The 17,918-nt window shown below is 33.1% G+C and overlaps 2 protein-coding genes across 4 annotated transcripts; both read left to right on the plus strand.

The window, feature by feature from the left end:
- Positions 1–4,958: 4,958 nt before the first annotated feature.
- On the plus strand, positions 4,959–16,664 carry LOC114747554 (heavy metal-associated isoprenylated plant protein 47-like). Its single transcript, XM_028935908.1, has 3 exons — positions 4,959–5,125; positions 5,415–5,639; positions 16,456–16,664. Exons 1-2 carry the CDS (start codon positions 5,120–5,122, stop codon positions 5,634–5,636), a joined length of 228 nt encoding a protein of 75 aa, XP_028791741.1. The 5' UTR covers positions 4,959–5,119; the 3' UTR covers positions 5,637–5,639; positions 16,456–16,664.
- On the plus strand, positions 9,487–16,664 carry LOC114747552 (heavy metal-associated isoprenylated plant protein 47-like). 3 transcript variants are annotated; one of them, XM_028935907.1, is made up of 3 exons: positions 9,487–9,570; positions 15,974–16,198; positions 16,456–16,664. In XM_028935907.1, exons 1-2 carry the CDS (start codon positions 9,565–9,567, stop codon positions 16,193–16,195), a joined length of 228 nt encoding a protein of 75 aa, XP_028791740.1. In that variant the 5' UTR covers positions 9,487–9,564; the 3' UTR covers positions 16,196–16,198; positions 16,456–16,664. The 3 variants fall into 3 exon arrangements, with proteins under 3 accessions (XP_028791740.1, XP_028791738.1, XP_028791739.1); XM_028935905.1 differs by lacking the exon at positions 9,487–9,570 and adding an exon at positions 15,632–15,700; XM_028935906.1 differs by lacking the exon at positions 9,487–9,570 and adding an exon at positions 15,632–15,700 and having other exon boundaries at positions 15,974–16,195; positions 16,453–16,664.
- Positions 16,665–17,918: the final 1,254 nt, after the last annotated feature.

Consider the following 17,918-nt stretch of genomic DNA (forward strand, 5'->3'; position numbering starts at 1 on the left):
CTTTTTCTATTCTGTTCTCTTTTTTTTCCTTCCAGACACTATTTTCTGTCACTTTCCATCCTTCATTTTCATGCATCCATGCCTCCTAACTTCCATTAGACACTCGCAGTGGCTAAGGAAAAAAAAGTCGAATGGGCTTTCAATTATAGAGGAAAAATGGCGAACTTGCACTTGCAGAGCAAGAGCAAAGAAAGAGAGAGCTCTCATATTTGAGGTGAAAATATGGACAAGATTCTGGCAGGAAGGTCTTCACCAGTAAACATAAAACCAGATCGAACAGGCCGATTCAACTAGAAAATTGATGACGGGCCGGTTTGATTTAATCACTGACCCAACTACAAATTCAATGGGTGACAAACCTTTTGCATCCTAATTTTTATATGTCTAAGATTTAAATAAATTTTTATTAAGATAAAAATAGATAAAGATTATATATATATATATATAAGCAATTAAAATAATTAAAACTTCATGTATTTGTGTATATGTATAAACATGTGTATAAATAAATGAATAAGATAACAATATTAAGAAATCTCACATTGACTAAATGATGAGAAGATGGATAAAATAATAATATTGAAAAGTCCTACATGACTGAATCATGGATAAATGGAGTTCTTGAGGGCTATATATAGGTGGTAGTAGAGGAAAGTTAAGAGCAAGGTAAATAATTTTGGCATAAAATTAAAATAGTCTCGGTAAAGTGCTGTTTACGAATTCGTGAACCATTAAATCAGGCTGTAATTTGGTCATCTAGTCCTAAACTTCATACTCATTAATTTTAACAGTCGAATCATCAATACGACTTCTAAGGTATGAGTTATTAAGTACACTTTGAACTCATTTTTCTAGATTTTATAAATAGGACCCTGAATAGTAAATGATTGTTTTTAAATATTTTCGCCATTGGATCGAGCTATAATTTGAAGAATTGATTTATAACATCTAAGATGTTAAATTCAATGGTGAGATTAAATTAGACTCCTTTGGTAAGGATAACTTAACTCATATTAAATCTGTTTATAAGAGATTTTCAAGAATAGAATATAAGCTATGAATTGAGGGTTCTCTATCCAAGTTGTGAATTTGGTGATTTTGATGATATAATTTAATTAAATAATAATATAAGCTAAAGGAATCTAGGAATTGAATCTAAATCCTCATATATGTTCTTACCCCAACCCCTTAAAAAAAAGCCTTTTGAACCAGAATTTTGAGTAACAGTTGATGGTTTTAGAATGAGAGTTAAAAGCTAGAAATTTGTGAGTAGTTTGCTCTAATACTGTAAAGATAATGTTTTAATTTTACTTGTAAATATAAATACTACAATGGCATTTTCAAGTACGAATCTCATTTGTATTTGATTATTAGCTAGGAGTCTAAATAACTAAATTTCTATCTGCTGCATACTCTGGTATGAGGTTGTAAGTGGTTTTATAACCAATTTTTGTATAGATATATTATCTTTTGTATGAAATGTCTTGTGAAATGCTATTTTAAAAAAAGTTGAAATCGTTTGTATTGTTAAAAATTAATGATTATAACTATGAGGTATTATTTTAAAATTCATTTAATTATGCATATAAATATGTTATTGTGGTCTAGTTTGGTTAGGGGAAGGAGATGGTTGGAGTATGCAAATATATACATGCCACGTGGTATTAACTACTATATAGGGCTCTATGGGTTGCCATTATTATTGTTTCACTAGTTTTTTGAAGGACTGCGACACCCTACTAATTCTTCGAATGGGGACCCATGGTCCACCGAGTGCTATATGATCTTTGACTGGTACACATCACTCGTGTGGTAAGCTTGTGAGAGTATCTAGTCAAATGAAAAAAACCAAGCCCATTAGTCCAATCGATGGAAATAAGGAGCAGATAAGGGTGGATTTAGGTTCACAGGTTACATATGACATGGAATATTCATTGATATTTATATCTTTTGGATAAATGAAAAGTATGTTATCCCTTATGATATTATCAACTACATGAGACTGGCTAAAATATCTTATTTATATAGTCATTGTGAGTTTAACTATTAAATAAATGATTATAGATTTATTAACTCTGTACTGTGTATCCCACTTGACACCTCCCTAGCCTATGCTAATGTATGTGATAAATAGGAATATAGTTATTGAAGCATTGTCTCATTCTTATTATTTAACATTTTTCAGGTAAAAGCTTTAGAGGAGGAATGCTCAGGAGGAGTAAAGCTACATTATCAACTTATATCATATTCTCAATTTATGAGTTATATTGTTTCCTCTATATTATCACCTTAGGACAAACTGTATTTAATTGGTTCATGTATTATTATATTTTTGTGTCATTTGATTTGTACTGTTGTGGTATGCGTGCTGGTAGTTGGCCAAAGGCTTAGGATCGGATGTGATTTGTTTATGAAGTTGCTATAAATTATGAATTAAGATTTAATTCTTACTATTTCAATTTATGAGTTATATAGTATGTTGGTTTATAACCATATTAGGTGAGATGGATCCTTTCTTATATGGTTTGCATTTGAATGAGTTGAGAAAAGTTCTTTTATCCATAATAAGATATATGATTAGGTGTTACTCTTTTTTGTCACGAATAACATTTTATATAATTAGTTGGTTTATATGATTGTGATATAACGTGAGTTTATTGTTAGCATAATTTGGTTATAAAAAGTAATCTTTTAAAGTTACTATGAAAAGTTAAATTTATTGGTTTATTTATGAAGGTTGTTTCATTTGGTCAAATCAGGGGTAAATTGGTAAAACCAATAAAAATTGATGTGAATAGGTAATGAATTGGTTTGGATAATTATATTGTTATTGATTCTATTTTTTCTCATTCAACTCCTCATATCTCAGTCATTATGAATTTGAATGCATTTTAATAATAATTTTGATATCAATAATTATTGACTTTAGTTACGAAGGAATTAAAAAGAATCGAAATTCTCAATATTGTTATATTTTGTTATTATTACAATCAAATTATTGTTGTATTTTCTTGTATCTTGTTATTAATAATTATTGTTGTTGTTGTTGTATTTTGTTATTTTTAATTAAATTAGATTGTTTTAATATAACCGGTTTGATTCTTGTTGGACCTCGATCTGACCTACTGACACTTGAACCACGACCTCAACTGATTTAATATTCAATCTGATTTTTTGTTCCTTGATTTTCTCATACTCGCTCTGGTTCTTGGATTTATGACTACTGACGACTTAATAGCGGCCAGATGACAGGTTAACACAGTTCAACCTCTCGAACAAGTATTAGATCTGAACCAAGTTGGAGAAGATTTTGGCCAACAATTTGACCAGTCGGTCTGGTCCGGCTCTTTAAACATTGGTTCTCTCAAAGAAAATTTTTGGGTTAATACAAACTTCGGTCCCTTAAGTTTATCTTCATTTTAGTTTTGGTCCCTCAAATTTCAAACTATAGGTTTTGGTCCCTCAAGTTTCTTTTCATTTGTAACGTTGGTCTCTATAATCCAATAAGGACTTGGACCATTTTCCCCTTCAAGGACCAAAACATATATTTTAAAATTTGAAGGACTAAAACCAAAATGAGGACAAATTTAAAGGATAAAAAATTATATTAATCCAAAATTTTTTATTGCATATTATAAGTCTTTTTAAAATTCCAAAACAATATTTAACATTTCCTGCTTAGCCCAACAATTTACTAATTTATGTAACATAGGTAAACACGTTGTTTATCATCCAGTACGCAGTGCCTATTCCAGCGCAATTAAATGAGGCGTCAATTTGGTAAAATATATCATATTTTACACATGTATATATTGTATTTTTTTAATTGTCTTTAATTATTTATCTCTTATCATATTTCCTCATACATTCTTTTTCTCTTTTATTATAAAAACATATTTAAAATAAAAATATATTTTTAATTTATTTATTATTTTAACTACTTTTAATTAATTATTTATTATCTATAAATTAGTTAATCGAAACTTATAATAAAAGGAATTGAGCATGATTAAACAGTTAGAGTAAAATTTTATTTAATAGGTGGGCCCTTCGCTGATGTCTTAATTCTTAAGGACGTTACGTCATCTCATAACCCATCGCATACGTCTCTCTCTATTCATGTGCGTGTTTATTTCCCGGCCAACCTCTCTCTTTGATTGTGTCGACAAAATAAAGCTACAAATTAAAAACCTGTGTTTTGGTTTTTAAGATGAAAAGAATAGTTTATTATTTCCTCTTATCTTAAATATAAGAGTTATATAAGAAATTTATTTTAATTCTAAATATAATACATCAATTATTTTGATTAGAAAAAATATTTTACAAAGATCAAGACATGTTTTTGTAACATATAACTAATAATGTAGCTAATTTTCTTAATATATTCAAATGTTAAAAATCAAATGGGAGGCAGTAGAAAAGAAAAGAAAAACTAAAGGAAAAAAAATAGGAAAATTAGTATATGCTAGCAACAGCTCAGACATACTTTTGCACCTAATTAATCAACACTTAAACGCAAAACAGGTAAGGTTGGTGAGAGAATCTGGGTAGACGAAGCTAAATATTCTCGACCTTAACTTGATTATATGAAAGCTCTGTTTACCCACGCAAACAAAAACCACATATTAGTTGCAACACCCATCGCAGAAAAAGATAAGTTTGTTGCATATACTATTCTGTGGGTTTACCTCACTTACCAAACTCGGTCGATATAAATAATTAATTCAAGAAGTGGGACACCCCCCCCCCCAATTCCACGCGTTCTAGAAGTCTCATTCAAAGTATTTACACCCAGAAATAACAACTCCTTGACAATATTGGGTTATATTCAATGAAACATAGACGCATTTCTCATACTTGTTCATATCTCCTAAATCACCAAGACTTGCAGAGCAAGCATTTAGTATTATTCCTTTTTTCTTGTTATTACTATTATTTTCCATTGGCCGACACTTTTGTGGACTGTGTTTTCCTTGACCTGGCCTCTTCATTTGCCCTTTCCTATTGGCCAAGATCATAATATATATGAAGAAGCATCATGGGAGGAATGGCGGTGACGAAGCATTCTCTTCCAATTAAACGCTGATATTCTTGCCTGAATCACACTTTCATCGTCAATATGAAGGTAATACTCAACCCTCTCTCTCTCTCTCTCTATATATATATCTTCATCTCTTCATTAGCTAATGAAACTTCTTGGTTGAATTCACACACATATATATATGTCTTTTATTGGTAGAGAGGTCGATCAGATCTGTGTTTTGGTATGGTTCTTATCAGTTCTCTCGTACGTACTGCTAGTTCGTGTAATTAAACAATGAGATGCTTCCTGGGATGAAATCGCGTCCGGTTCATGACTGTGCCGTCCAGATCTGATGTGATATGATAACCTTGTGTGATTGTGTTTGGTGCAGCAAAAGATATCGATGAAGGTGGCGATGCATTGCCAGAAGTGCCGAGCAAAAGCTCTCACCGTTGCCGCCGGAAGCAATGGCGTAGATTTTGTGGGGTTGGAGGGGGAAGAGAAAGACAAGGTGGTGGTCATCGGAAACGGAGTGGATGCCGCGAGGCTGGCGAGCTGTATGAGGAAGAAAGTGGGTCATGCCGATATTATTAGCGTTACTGAGGTTAAATAAGTAGTATAATTACTATTCTCATACATTGATGAATTCTGAGGCTGAAATGGATTGCTTCATTTTCTCTAATATATATATACCAGACATGAAGAGGTAGCAGAGCCACCTTTTGAAATGAAAATTACTTCTTCGACAGTTCGACCTTCCACATCTTCATCCATCTGTACTATGCTCATATTTTCATTATGCACATAATAATCACAGATTAAAGGTTTGTTGGATTGAGTTATATGTTTGAGCATATACACACACATACTACTTCATGTCTTTGTTATGAGCCCTCATTTATAGAGTATAAATGAAATCTTATAATTAAGATCGAAGACAGAAGTATATAGAAAGAGTGTTATCTCCCGTCAATCACTAATTAATCAAATATTATGCCCAGTTTCAGGCCCAGACAATATGTCTGAATACTTCCCTACTGCTTATTACATCCTTATACGCATGCTTTGTGTAATTTGTGCTTTGAATTAATTATTATAAAAAGTGACGAAAACCACACAGAGGGGGGCTTAGGTCATAGAAAATGGATTGATTCGCAGCTACAAAAGCCTTAATTACAAGGTTGTTGGGAATGTGTTTCATTGGTTATATCTCCCTCTGCGCGTTGCCTGACTCGTCGTCTGCTGAAGTCAAGCTTCTTTTCTCCGCTTCCCTCGACCCCGCCGGCATTTTTTATCCGCTTATTTCCTCGGGCTTCACGATCTGCCTATGCGTCGTGGCCCATTGGGCCTGTCTCTGGGCCTCACTTGAAGCCCAAAACAACAGGCTCCTCTCTACGAAGTGACCAAGTCAAGAGAACTCGAAACTCAATACATAGACTTACAAAAAGGAACGGAAATTAGAGTAATGAAATCCAAACATAATTTTTAAGATTCAATACTTCTCTGAGCCAGCAAACACACGCCGTGACACCGCACACTCGCCCCCGGTGGACCCCATGAACACCCCTATGTGGGGGCGTCCATCACGATGATACCATCCCCTTTCAGCTGATTCCCCATTATCTCCTTTTCCTCCGCCCCCTCCTTGATTATTTCACTACCTAGTACCTAGTACCTAGTACCTAGTAGGAGTCGTATTACTTTTATTAATAATTTATAATAAAAACACGAGTTCATATAAATAACAAGGCGTTGACTTGACTTGAAGCCCGTCGAGTTGAGCGCTGAGGGGCAACCTTGGTGGCCGTGACACGTCAGGGGGGCCGAGGGTGACGTGGCACTATCCTCCTCTGCCTTGCTCCTTGGTCACGTCGTCGTGCTGTGCACAACGCTTCCCGAGCTAATTCCCTCCCTCAGCAACTCATTCTCATATTAAAAGAACAAGAAGAGGGATAAGGTTGGTGAGACCGAGAACACCAGGGAGGGACGGTGGGGATCCGGTGGACTCCCATGCAATGGGAGCGCAGGTGGAGGCGCCTCCGTTTGGACACACGCACGTCCGCGCACTCAGGATATGACGGATGGTAACGCCCCGTCTTAAGGTGTGTTTGGATGACACCCAAAACTATGATTTGGGGAATAAATCACTCAAACACCCCCTCCAAAAACGAAAACCATGGTTTTAGGTTAAAACTATGGTTTTGACTCCAAAATCATGGTTTTGGAAAAAGCAAAATTTTTTGCTTTTGGAGAAAAAAGGGAGAGTGTGAGGGCCTATATGATATGTATCTTGTTATTTTTTTATAAACATATTTTTTTATAAATATATTTAATCTTATATTTTATAAATATATATACACATTAATTATTTATTAATTATATTATCTTATGTATTATTAATTATGTTGGTAAAAAACATATTATTAACAATTTTATTTCTTCAAATTAAAATATATCATAAAATCTATTTTTTCTGTAATTATCATATTAACTTATGTCTTTTTTTTAGTAATTTGTATATATAAAAAGTGCTTCTGATAACAACTATCCAAACACTCTCACTTCTCAGAATCACTTTTTTACAAAATCTATTCTTCACAGAATCTATTTTCTCCAGAATCTATTCTCCAGAATCACTTTTCCAAATCACAGTTTGGTTTCATCCAAACACAGCCTTAGTCTGCTTTTCCCCTCGGTCCCTTTCTCTCGATCATCCATCTTTCAACGCATTGTCTTTTGCATCACATTTTCATCTTATTTTAATGAAAAATTCATAAAAAGGCTCCCATGAAAACATATCAAATCATTTGACGAGTGTGAAGTCTTAAGCAGATTTTTCATAGGTGAAGTCCATAAATAATAATTCTTTTTTCACCTTGTCGTTGGCGGTGCATATTTTAAGTATAACATACCGATAGATACTATTAAAACTATAGCATTTTGGTATAGTTTTTTATTGTGTATAACGTACTGGTAAAAACGCCCAACAATTTACTAACTTATGTAACACAGATAAAAATATTGATTATCACCCAGTAAGTCAGTGCCTATTCCAACGCAATTAAATGAGGCGTAAATTTGGTAAAATATATCATATTTTACACATGCATGTATTGTATTTTTTTAATTGTCCTTAATTATTTATCTTTTATCATATTTTACAACATATTTTTAATTTATTATAAAAACATATTTAAAATAAAAATATATTTCCAACCTATATATTTAAAATAAAAACATATTTTTAATTAATTATTTATTATTTATAAATTATTTAATTAGCACTTATATTACAAACCGTATTGAGTATAATGAAACAGCTAGAGTGAAAATTTTATCTAATAGGTGGGTCCTTCGCTGCTGTCTTAATTCTTAAGGACGTTACATCATCTCATAGCCCGCCGCACACGCCTCTCTCTGTTCATGTGTGCGTGTTTTCATCCGGCCAGCCTTCATGATTGCGTTGACAAAATGAAGATACAAATTAAAGACTTGTGTCCCTTTTTTCTTTAAAGATGAAAAGCATAGTTTATTACTTCCTCCCATCTTAAATATAAGAATTATATAAAAGTTTTATTTTAATTTTAAATGCAATATATAAATTCATTTTGATTGGGAAAAATATTTTAAAAAAGATCAACACATATTTTTGTAATATATAACTAATAACGTAACTAATTTTTTTAATATATTCAAATTAATTAAATAATTCTTATTAGTAAAAAATGAAAAAAAATAAAGGGAAAAAAAAGGGGAATTAGTATATGGTCATTGAATCATTTCAAACTTGATAAAAACAAAGTAGCTGCTAGCAACAGCTCAGACATAATTTTGCACCTAATTAAACAACACTTAAACGCAAACACAGGTAAGGTTGATGTGAGAATCTGGGCAGACGAAGCTAAACCTGATCATATGAAAGCTCTGTTTACCCACGCAAACAAAAACTGCATATTAGTTGCAACACCCATCGCAGAAAAAAGATGAGTTTATTACATACACTATTCTGTAGGTTTACCTCACTTACCAAACTCGGTTGATTAATTCAAGAAGTGGGACACTTTTTCCCCCCAAATTCCACGGTGTTGTAGAAGCCTCATTCAAAGTTTTTACACCCAGGAATAATAACTCCTTGACAATATTGGTTGTATTCAATGAGACAGAGACGCAATTCTCATACTTGTTCATATCTCCGAAATTACCAAGACTTGCAGAGCAAGCATCTAGTATTATTCCTTTTTTCTTATTATTATTATTACCACCTCCTGTTCTAATTATAAATCTTATCTGTAGACTATAAACGAGATCTTATAATTAGAATGCGATATAGTATTATTTTCCATTGGCCGACACTCTTGTAGAGCCTGTTTTTCTTGACCTGGCCTGTTCATTTGCCCTTTCCTATTGGCCAAGATCATGTTTTATATATATATATATATATATATATATATATATATGAAGCATCGTGAGAAATAGTGGTGACGCATTCTCTTCTAATTAAACTCTGATATTCTTGCCTGAGTCACACTTTCATCGTCAATATGAAGGTAATACGCCTCTCTCTCTCTCTCTCTCTCTCTCTCTCTCTCTGTCTCTTTCTTCATCGCTTCATCAGCTAATTAAACTTCTCGGTTGAATTCGTATATATCTTTTATTGGTAGAGAGGTGGATTAATTAGAAAGCCCACCATATATATACATAGATATCAATTAGATCTGTGTTTTGGTGTTGTTCTTATCAGTTCTCTCGTTCGTACGTACTGCTAGTTCGTGTAATCAAACAATTAGATGCTTCCTGGGATGAAATCGTGTCTGGTTCATTATTGTGCTGTGCAGATCTGATGTGATTGATATGATAACCTTGTGTAATTGTGTTTGGTGCAGCAAAAGATAACGATGAAGGTGGTGATGCATTGCCAGAAGTGCCGAGCAAAAGCTCTCACCGTTGCCGCAGGAAGCAATGGCGTAGATTTTGTGGGGTTGGAGGGGCAAGAGAAGGACAGGGTGGTGGTCATCGGAAACGGAGTGGACGCCGCCGGGCTGGCGAGCTGTATGAGGAAGAAAGTGGGTCATGCCGATATTATTAGCGTTACTGAGGTTAAATAAGCAGTATAGTTAGTATTCTCATGCAGTGATGAATTCTGAGGATGAAATGGATTGGTTCATTTTCTCTAATATATGTACCAAACATGAAGAGGTTGCAGCCAGCAGAGCCACCTTTTGACATGAACATTACTTCTTCGACAGTTCGACCTTCCACATCTTCATCCATCTTTACTATGTTCATCTTTTCATTGTACACATAATAATCATAGATTAAACGTTAGTTGGATTGAATTATATGTTTGAGCATATATATATATATAGAGAGAGGGAGAGTTATCTCCCGTCAATCACTAATTAATCAAATATTATGCCCAGTTTCAGGCCCAGACAGTATGCCTGAATACTTTCCTGCTGCTTATTACATCTTTATACGCGTGCTTTGTGTAATTGGCGTTTTGAATTAGTTATTACTCTTCCGGTCCTTAATATAAAATCTAATTATTGAGTTGATTTTGATCATAAATATAATATCTATTTTTTATATTTATTAATTTTTTCTAAATTATCCTTATAAATCTCCCTCTACCATAATCAAGTAGAAGAGGGAGAGAAGATATCAAGGAAAATGATTATAATGTTTTACGAAAAACATGTCATATTTTTTAAGAATTAACTAACTTATCTAACTTCCTCGATCCAATTAAATTAATTAAATACGTCTCATGTTAAGGACTAAAGGAGTATAAAAAGTGATGAAAACCACACGGAGGTTCATAGAAAATGGATTGATTTGCAGCTGCAAAAGCCTTAATTACAAGGTTGTTGGGAATGTGTTTCATTGGTTGCATCTCCCTCTGCGCGTTGCCTGACTCGTCGTCGTCTGAAGTCAAGCTTCTTTTCTCCGCTTCCCTCGAACCCTGCCGATTTTTTTATCCACTTATGTCCTCGGGCTTCACGATCTGCCTATGAGTGTGGCCCATTGGGCCTATTATCTGGGTCTAAATTGAAGCCATGCGGCCCAAAACAACAGGCTCCTCTCCACGAAGTGACCAAGTCACCAGGACCCATCGAATTGATGGTTTCCATAAAGCTTGGCTGAATACTAAAGAATTAGTAAACTGAGCCGTGAAATTCCCAGGTGGAAGACAAATCCAGGAGATGTATCATCAATGTTAAATTCTCAGAAATCCCCAAAAATAAAATAAGAGAATTACAATAAGGTCTCAAAAAAAAAGAAGAATTATCAGTAAGTTCACTAACAAGTAAGTAGTTATCATTTACTATTCTGAAACTTGTCATTAATATTTCTTATTTAGGACTTTATAACAATTCTCCAAATAAAATTCCAATTTTAGTTTTATCAATTACTTATTAGACTAATAAAAACACCCAAAAATCATCTCGATAAAAGGGATCTGAATTGAGAGAACTCGAAACTCAATGACCAATGTAAACTACACTTCGAAGCTCAATACATAGATTTACAAAAAGGAACGGAAATTAGAGTAATGAAATTGCCTCATCTAACTAGAATTCTTAAGATTCAATACTCCTCTTATCCTATTTATAAGATAGGAGGAAAATGTGTTTTTTTTTTGGTTCTATTTGTAAATCACATCATCAAATTTTTAACATAATATATTATTTTATCTCAATCTATTTTTTATATTTTATTTTTCTTAAAATGTGTATATTAAATAAGAAAAAAGTTGAAAAATTGTTAAATTTTAAATTAAAGTTAATAGGATTTATTTATTTTTAATCTCAGAGTGAAGTATATGCTAACAATTGTTGTAGGCCTTGTTTATGTGATTCCTATTGAATGAGGTTTCATTTATCTATCTATCTATCTATCTATCTATTTTGGCCATTGCTTGTGAGTATCTCAGATAAAACAGTACCACATGTTATTGTCTGCCAACCAATTAAAGATGGTCTCACTAAAACACTCAATTAATTAATATTAGCTCAGAAAGCAAGAGTTGGCCAAAACACATAGTTGGATCTCTCATAGAAACTGTTTGCTTGGTTGCTTGCTCTTTATTTTATACCAAACCTTTTTGGGATCCATATTTTGAATTTAATCATTTAAACTGAATTATTAATCGATTTTAGGCAAAATAATGTTAAGTTGTGACGAGTTTTTGGGTTGACGCAGACAAAATAATCAATTAGTGAGGCTTTTGTGAGATAGCTTCCGTGACAACACAATCTTCATTCTTCAGCCACGCGTCCATCCATTCACATCCAAACGGCACAATTTTGGTTTATTGCCCACCATGTCTATACTCGCCGCTAACTGAGCTTTCACCAACCCCCCCCCAAAAATACTATTACTACTTCTGGTCTTTAATATAAGATTCTATGTTATTTTTATTTTGGTCCTAAGTATAAGACCTCAATCCATTTTGTCTCTCATATTTATATTTTTTTTTCCAAAGTAGCCCTTCTAATAATGATAGTTTTAGTTAATACACTTAATTAGCAATGATATTTTAGGAAAGACAACACTTATTTATAACAAATAACTAACTCAACTTACTTCCTTAATCTTCTCAAATTAGTTAACTGGCTCTTATAATTAGGACCGGAGGTAGTATGTATTTCTTTGGAAAATTAAAGTGTCAATAAATTTTACTCTTCTTGTATAATTTATGAATATTAAAAAGTAGTTCCACGTCTAATATTTAGCAGATAAATAAAGGATACGTCAGCTAAAACGTGCGTGAGTCATTTTAGTATAAAATATTAGTTTTGAACTAGTTATTGTTAGATTTTGGCCAAAAAAACTAGTTATTGTTAGATAGATGCATAAAAGCTAACTTATGGGGGGGGGGGGGAATATATATATTATTGAGTTGGTATTGTACTGCCTTCTGTACTTGATTAATAAATAGTTAACTAAGTTTGAATTTGGTTTTAAATATAATATCGCAACCTATATTGTTTCCCATGCTTATTATTTTTTGCTCAAATTATCGCTATTGTTGCTCATGTCAAGGGAATTTATATCAAAGATAGTTTAATAATGCAGATAATTTAAAAAGGTATTTTAGAAAAACTAATATATATTTTTAATAAATAACTAATTTAATTAGCTAGTTTTTTTTTTTAATTCATATTAATTATGAGTGGATCTTATATGCACGGAAAAAGTATATGTGGAGGTGTCATGGGCACTTCATGAATAAAGATGTTGATTAAGAAAGTTGAATGAGACAAGCAATTGTGAAGTAAATACATGGAAGGAGGGCAGTGGGATGAAAGTGGGTGGCCTTTGTGTGTCTGCCATCTGTCTTCTGTGCCACACACATCAAAGATATTGATTTGAATGCTCCTTGTTTGGCTCAGACACATACCAACAGAGCACATTATATTACCCACTTTAATTAATTAATTGCTTTTGCTGGGTGCACATAATTTGGAATTATTTGATGACATCCCAAATTACGGTTTATGATTATGCATCACACTTTTAGATGCATGTCAATTAAAGTACAATATATCAAGCGATTGAAAAGAAACAATTTCCCCTTTAGACTGTGTGTGTATAAATATACATATATTTCAATTTCTATGTTTTCAAATTATCACTAAGAGATAAAAAGTAGGTATATATTTCTAATTTTCCCCCAACTTTTGGAAAATTAAATTGGCTAATTGCTCTCGATTTGATGAAAGCACTATATATGAACCAATCCTCATTAATTACAAGTGAGAGAAATATATTTTCTTCAGATAAATTAAAAAATTAAATTAATTTATATGAATTATTATTGTTAGGAAGAGGACAAAACTCCAGATGAAATGGGGGCATTGATCTGTGTGGATGAAAACAGAACGAGAATAGTGGGTTTGAACATATGAATCAAAAGCCTATAGATGGATCGTTGTCGTTCATAGTGAAAGATGCCCTAATAATATCTCCTTTTTTCTCTTTGGGAGATGGCATTTATATATTTCCAATGCCATCTTCAAAATTTGTCCATTTATAATCAGCATTGCCATGTGCAACCAAAACGCAATCTCAATGCAGATCTTCCATTTGGCAAACACATATATGCAAACGCATCATGCTTCGGATATTTGTTCCATTATTTTCATGTTCATTTTCCATCGAGGTTTGAGTTTCTTTCTTGTTTATATATATAAACCCTTAACTTTAATTCTAAAAGAATAGTATTTCGTATGCGAAATAATATGAAATTAAATATAAAACGAAATTAGGGGGAAAACAACTTTTATAGCACGAATATATCTGTAGAAATATGTATGGTGTGTATGCGTTACAGTGAATGAAGATGTCTTTCACATAAATTAACTACTACCTCCGGTACTTAATACTATAGCAGCTAGATAACTAATTTAAAAATATTAAAAAAAATTAGTTAAGTTAGTTATTTGTCACAAATGTGTATTGATCTCCCTAAGCTATCGTATTAAATCATGTATATTGGATGATTGAAATTATATCTTAGTGCAGAAAGCTCTTACAATCAATAAGAATATTTTTAAAAAAAATGAGAGACTAAATTGATTGAAATCTTATGTTTATAATCAAATATAACCCGGAACTAACTCTTATGTTAAAGATTATCATTTGAGTGGAGAATTAAGCCAAATCATCATCATCATCATCATCCTGTGAAGTCAAATTGATATACGCATATGGGTTTGGCTGCTTCCTCATTAGTTTGGTGTTTGGTTGTGGTTAGTTAGCCGTTATGTTCTCGTCCAAAGAATCAGCCATCTTTAATTTTCTTCTCTAAGGGAGCCTTAATTGTGAGGAAATATATATGTGTGCGCGCGCGCGCGTATTTATATATCGTATGTTGTATATTATATGAAACTATCAATTTATATGGTTCCGATATATTTGGCAAGTAATGTATTAAAAAAGCTTCCCTTTGCACATCCATTAGTTTAAAAATGCCCACCAGTGAGTGACCAACACATGGTCTGCGTCCCAATAACCACATACAATACAAACTTTTGGAGATTTATGGGGCAACGTTCAACACAGCATAAAGAAAATAGCATATGGAATCTGCAAGTCACCAATATAATTTTGAATCTTGTGTATTATTAGAGACTCCAACATTAATTATTCATATGGGCCAGAATTATTATTTAAATGAGAGAGGTAGGGGTTTTTTTGGGAAATAATTTGCATTTCGTACATATTTATCATATTTGAAGTTCTTAACTATATTTTTTATTTACATGAAGGAGTAAATAATTTTATTTACTGCAAAAGAATCTAATAACAAACATAGAATAATAGGCGCAGACGTTGTTCCTAAGGAAACATGTCCATTAAAATTGAAAAGGTACCTAAAAAATTGCGTAGACCGGCTTTTAGATTCTTTCCGTCTTATTTAGCAAACTATATAAAAGATAATTCATATGGGACTTGGAAAATAATCCAGAATTTGTGACAACTACCTGCTAGCTAATTGATTAAGTCGGTTGTGTATCGACGTGTGCCCACGATTTTATATATATGAGTATTTTTGGATTCTGTGATGTTACATATACTTGGCCATAACATTCGAGAAGAACACAAAATACTTAAAAATAATAAAAACGCCGATATTCTTGCCTGAATCACACTTTCATGGTCAATATGAAGGTAATACGCAATTCTCTCTCTCTCTCTCTTCATCTCTTCATTAGCTAATCAAACTTCTCGGTTGAATTCACACACACACACACACATCCCTTATTGGTAGAGGTAGATCAGATCTGTGTTCTGGCGTGGTTCTCACCAGTTCTCTCGTACATACTGCTAGTTCGTGTAATTAAACAATTAGATGCTTCCTCGGATGAAATCGTGTCCGGTTCAAAATTGTGCTGTCCAGATCTGATGTGATATGATAACCTTGTGTGATTGTGTTTGGTGCAGCAAAAGATAGCGATGAAGGTGGCGATGTATTGCCAAAAGTGCCGAGCAAAAGCTCTCACCGTTGCCGCCGGAAGCAATGGCGTAGATTTTGTGGGGTTGGAGGGGGAAGAGAAAGACAAGGTGGTGGTCATCGGAAACGGAGTGGACGCCGCCGGGCTGGCGAGCTGTATGAGGAAGAAAGTGGGTCATACCGATATTATTAGCGTTGCTGAGGTTAAATAAGTAGTACTCCTCCGGCCCTTATTATAAGACCCAATTTGACTTTTTATTTGGTCCTAATTATAAGACCCAATCCATTTTGTCTCTTATATTATGCATTTTTTTCAAGATAATCCTTCTAATAATGATAGTTTTAGCTAATATACTTAATTAGCAAGGATATTTTAAGAATGACAACACTTATTTATTAAATAACCAACTTAACTTACTTCCTTAATCTCCTCAAATAAGTCAATTGGGTCTTATAATTAGGACCGGAGGAGTATAATTACTATTCTCATGCAGTGATGAATTCTGAGGATGAAATGGATTGCTTCATTCTCTCTAATATATGTACCAGACATGAAGAGGTTGCAGCTACCAGGGCCACCTTCTGAAATGAACATTACTTCGACCCTCCACATGTTAAGTTCATCCATCTGTACTGTGTTTATATTTTCGTTATACACATAATAATCATAGATTAAAGGTTAATTGGATTGAGTTATATGTTTGAGCATATATATATATATATATATAGAGAGAGAGAGAGAGAGTTATCTCCCGTCAATCATTAATCAATCGAATATTATGCCCAGTTCAGGCCCAGACATTATGCCTGAATACTTTCCTGCTGCTTATTACATCCTCATATGAGTGCTTTGTGTAATTTGTGTTTTCGATCAATTATTATAAAAAGTGACGAAAACCAGATACAGGTGGGCTTACTCATATGGTTCTATTTATAAATTATTTTCAACATGTTTTATATAGACTAAAGAAAACATTAAACTTCATTAACTCTAATTTAAAATTCACGAACTTTCAATATAATAATAAATAAAAGATAAAATTGTACATCCATACAAAAAATTTCTCTCCATACCCCATAAATATGACTAAAAAAAAATCTCTCTGTGTCTTATAAATAGTACCAGAGAGTAGTTCATAAGGGGAAAAAAATATTCCCTCAAACCCCCCACATTTTTAAGACACTTATTTCCTCGGGCTTCATGATTACCTATGGTCCTGGCCCATTGGGCCTACAATCTGGGCCTCTACTGAAGCCATACCGCCCAAATCAACAGGCTCCTCTCCACTTACCAAAAAAAAAAAACAGGCTCCTCTCCACGAAGGGACCGAGTCACCAGGACCCATCGAATTGATGGTTTCCCCAACTCTTGGCCGTTAAAGGTGGGGTTGGAGTGAAATTCTCTGGTGGAAAACAAATCCAGGAGATGTATCATCAATGTTAAATTCTGAGAAATCCCCAGAAATAAAATGGAGAATTACAGTACGGTCTTAAAAAATAATCAATAACAGTGAGCAGTGATCATTTACTATTTTAAAACCTGTTATTAGTGTTACTTATTTAAGACTTTATAACAATTCTTCCAAATAAAAATTCCGATTTTAGTTTTATCAATTACTTATTAGACTAACAAGAACATCCAAAAATCATCTCGATAAAAGGGATCTGAATTGAGAGAACTCGAAACTCAATGACCAACATAAACTACACTTCGAAACCCAATACATAGACTTACGAAAAGGAACGGAAATTAGAGTAATGAAATTGCCTCATCCAAACAGAATTCTTAACATTCAATACTCCTCTGATCCTATTTATAAGATGGGAGGAAAATGTGTGCTTTTTCCTGTTCTATTTGTAAATCATATCATCAAATTTTTAACATAATATATTATTTTGTCTCAATTTGTTATTTTTTTAGATTTTTTTTCTTAA

This window comes from Neltuma alba, unplaced genomic scaffold (genome assembly GCF_004799145.2).
Source record: "Neltuma alba isolate B1F8T4 unplaced genomic scaffold, ASM479914v2 tig00005355_pilon, whole genome shotgun sequence".
Taxonomy (NCBI): domain Eukaryota; kingdom Viridiplantae; phylum Streptophyta; class Magnoliopsida; order Fabales; family Fabaceae; genus Neltuma; species Neltuma alba.